Source organism: Pinus tabuliformis, chromosome 8 (genome assembly GCF_031772625.1).
Source record: "Pinus tabuliformis cultivar Carrire ecotype Pingquan chromosome 8, CPIR1, whole genome shotgun sequence".
Classification (NCBI taxonomy): Eukaryota; Viridiplantae; Streptophyta; class Pinopsida; order Pinales; family Pinaceae; genus Pinus; species Pinus tabuliformis.
This window is the reverse complement of record NC_142294.1, coordinates 286,554,500-286,557,917: the sequence shown is the minus strand read 5'-3', so window position 1 is coordinate 286,557,917 and position 3,418 is coordinate 286,554,500. Positions and strand designations below refer to the sequence as shown.

At 37.4% G+C, this 3,418-nt stretch overlaps 1 protein-coding gene across 1 annotated transcript; it reads left to right on the top strand.

The window, feature by feature from the left end:
* Positions 1-1,032: 1,032 nt before the first annotated feature.
* LOC149235244 (RING-H2 finger protein ATL8-like) lies at positions 1,033-2,529 on the top strand. The gene has a single exon (XM_089461325.1). The coding sequence runs from the start codon at positions 1,332-1,334 to the stop codon at positions 2,097-2,099; it is 768 nt and encodes a 255-aa protein (XP_089317451.1). The 5' UTR covers positions 1,033-1,331; the 3' UTR covers positions 2,100-2,529.
* Positions 2,530-3,418: the final 889 nt, after the last annotated feature.

Below are 3,418 nucleotides of genomic sequence, written 5' to 3'. Positions count from 1 at the left end.
GAGAGGGATCAAATCTCTTTTCAATTTAAAAGATGTTTGCAATTCAATGGGGGCTTCGTAGATTAATAATTAAAGTGAATCTAGGCTAATTTAATTATTGGAATTGAAGAAAGATTAATGTTGAATTATTGGTGTTAATCTAAGCTAATTTCAAAATTATTTTAAATTTATTAAAAATAAAAAATAAAAAATATCTAATAAAATGAAGTAGTAACATAATTGAAAAATGTCTTGTAATAAAATTTTATTAAAATAGACTTGGGGAATTGGATAGGGAATCCATAAACAAAGGTTTATAACTCTTGCATTAATAGTGACATTGGAGAAGCGTGGAACCGATCTCTCAACCATTTGAGTCATTTCCTATAGGATAGGGAAGAAAACTAGGTGAGAGTAGTGTTCCAAGAACAAATTTGCCAAGAGCTTTTCTTGAGATTTTTTGATAAGGCCAGAACTGGTTTTTTTCCCGCAAGGCGTCACAAGGGAGGGAATCTTCTTATATGTGAAGGGAGAGAGATTATTATTATTATTTTGTTTTTCAAATAATTATTTCATTAAATTTAAAGTGAGATTGAGAAAAAGGTTACATAATTATATAGAATTGATGACTCTAAAACTAATACTAATATTGTTATTAGCAAAATGAGAAAATAATTAGTAAGTTAACTGTATTGGCTGATTCTTAGATTGTCAGTCAAAAATGTTAAAATATATTTATAAATTATGTTTTAGAAAAAGTTAAAAGCTTCTAACATGTTTTTCAAATATCTTATTCGCGGTGTATAAGGAAGTTGATGATTTATCCCATTGAAGTATATGGTGATGATAACAAAAATAAATAGAAATGGAGATTTCGAAATATTATCTCTCTATTTTTATAAAGTAATAGGTGGAGAGAAAAATGTTCACTCTCTTTTTGGCAATCAGGTTTTAAATATCGATTCGCTGAGAAGGCTCAAAACAAGGCTGAGATTAAACAATACAAAATATAATTTAATAATTCTCCCCAAAAAACAATATCCATTTGTTTGAAGCAAGTGGCGACTTGAAGAGTATTCTGGGTCTTGCCCTATCCGGTGTGGGAGGGTTTCGAGGGTTGTTGGGTTTCTGTGGGCGCCTCCGTCCAGCCTTTGCCTTCTCGCGGAATACGTGCTACACCTGGAGTTATGTACCATTTAAGAAATCCCCGCTCCTTTGACTCATAAGTACTGAATCTTCCTCATTTTTTCAGGCTTTGCTTTTCTCCAAGCTTTTGTCATGTTCTTGGATTTGCGGTCCTCAGTAATCGTATTCTTGGATTGGAAATCCCCAGTTGAATCACTAAAAATTTTATGGTTTCTGAAGCCATTGTCCCTGAGCCCCTTCGAGATTCGCTGTCATTGGAACTCGTTTCCAGCAAAATGCAGAGTATGCCTTCATTTTCATTGTGTGTTCAGGGCAGGAAATTGTTGCAAGGGAGCGAGGAATCGCATTCATCCGCTCCTATGAAGGGGGCAACTCCTGACTTTGCTAATGCGGGATCCGGCTCAAGCGTAAGGGTCGTCATGGCGGCCGTGTTCCTCTCAATACTGTTCCTTTGGGGATTCAATGCCCTGCTCCGCTGTAGACTGCTCTACAGGCGAGTGGTGTCGGAGCCATCACCCAATAGGCATGTCGAAAGAGCTAAAACTGGCATCGAGAAAAAAGATTTAGAAGCACTTCCAGCCACGGTTTACCACACAGGGGACCCCCTCAGAGCCCTGGATTGCCCCATTTGCCTGGCAGAATTCATGGAAGGAGAAAGGGTGAGAGTATTACCAGAATGCTGTCACACTTTCCACGCAGATTGCATAGACGCATGGCTGCTTTCCAATGCTTCTTGCCCTTCATGTCGACACTTTCTCCTTTGTGCATTGTCCAAGAAACGGTCAGGATTCTGCCAGCCAGAGGAAAGCGCCCGAATGGATGTTACTTTAAGAAACGAGAGTGTTGCAGTAAATGTTCAGTCATTCCAAGTTTCTGCGGACGACATGACCATGGCAGCTTCTTCATCTCTGGGTTCCGTCAAATCTGCAAATGACTTGGAATCTGGTAACGCGGTTGAGACTGGGAAAGCATGATTGGCAAAATTGGCTAGCGTTGGAAGGGAATAATGCGCCAATCGATGTGGACATCTTTGAGAGTGTGCAGTGTGGAAGCTAAAGAGAGCCGGCAGCACGGTTACAGTCTGCTAATTTGTATGTACATATTGGGCAAGTTTAGTGTTCGAGACATATCTTTGTTTTCATACAACATTTCAAATCGGTTACAGTCTGCTAATTTGTATGTATATATTGGGCTAGTTCAGTGTGGCAGCTACAGACAGCGGACAGCGGGCAGCACGGTTGCAATATGCTAAATTGTATGTATATATTGGGCTAGTTCAGAGCTCGAGGAATATCTGTGTATATATATCATTGTTGCCAAACCTATATGTAACATTTCAAATCGATTTCACTGTAACATGTTACATTGATTTCAAGATTGTTAATTGAAACCATATTCAACCGACCCCCGATACTGCTGCAATAGAGCAGGACATCAACAGAATTTGTTAAATTGAATAAATATAACCAGGATAATATACCTGTCAATTGTGGATTGGAATATTGATGAGGCTTTTAGACTTTTTGAAAATGAATTTTCCATGCCAATTAGTCATGGGCGAGCTTTGGAGCTTATCTAAGCAGAGGTTAGGATGAAAATGAATTTTCCATGCAAATTAGTCATGGAGAGCTTTGGAGCTTATCCAAACAGAGGTTATGATGAAAATGAATTTTCCATGCCAATTAGTCATGGGGGAGCTTTGGAGCTTATCTAAACAGAGGTTATGAATTGATGCATATTGAACTAGTATGATACTATGATAAGTAATGGGTGAGGATTGAAGAGATTTATATATTACAATGTATAGTGAAGGGATTTATATATTACTATGTTGGCTAGTTAAGAGTCTTAAAATTTGTGGAGAGGAGATCAAGCAGAAGATTTTTATGATGTTCAGTTTTTGTGAGGGAGCGCTACCTTCGCTCATCCTAAACATCTAATCGTTAATAGTCTCGCTTTGGGGTTTTATAGCTTGGTCAAGGGGTGACCAATCGTAAAGAGCATTGATGTCATCGAATCTATGATTGGGTGTAAAGCTCCTCTCCAAGTAATCTTATAGTATTGCATTTAATAACTACTATTTTGTTAGTTTTCTCTTTAATGGTAAAATTAGAGATGGAAAATATATGTTTTTTCTGATGTGGTAATTCAGAATGTGACAGGTGTTAATTTGTCATTCTAAATGTGTTAAATGACATCTCCTTTTTTCTCACGGTTACAACTATAAGATTTAGGCCTGGTATAATCTAAATCATTGAGATTTTATAAGATGTAGGTCTCACTTAATATAAAT

Bases quoted from the DNA above. Each gene is read 5' to 3' on its own strand.
- LOC149235244 (XM_089461325.1), top strand. From the start codon at position 1,332: ATGGTTTCTGAAGCCATTGTCCCTGAGCCCCTTCGAGATTCGCTGTCA.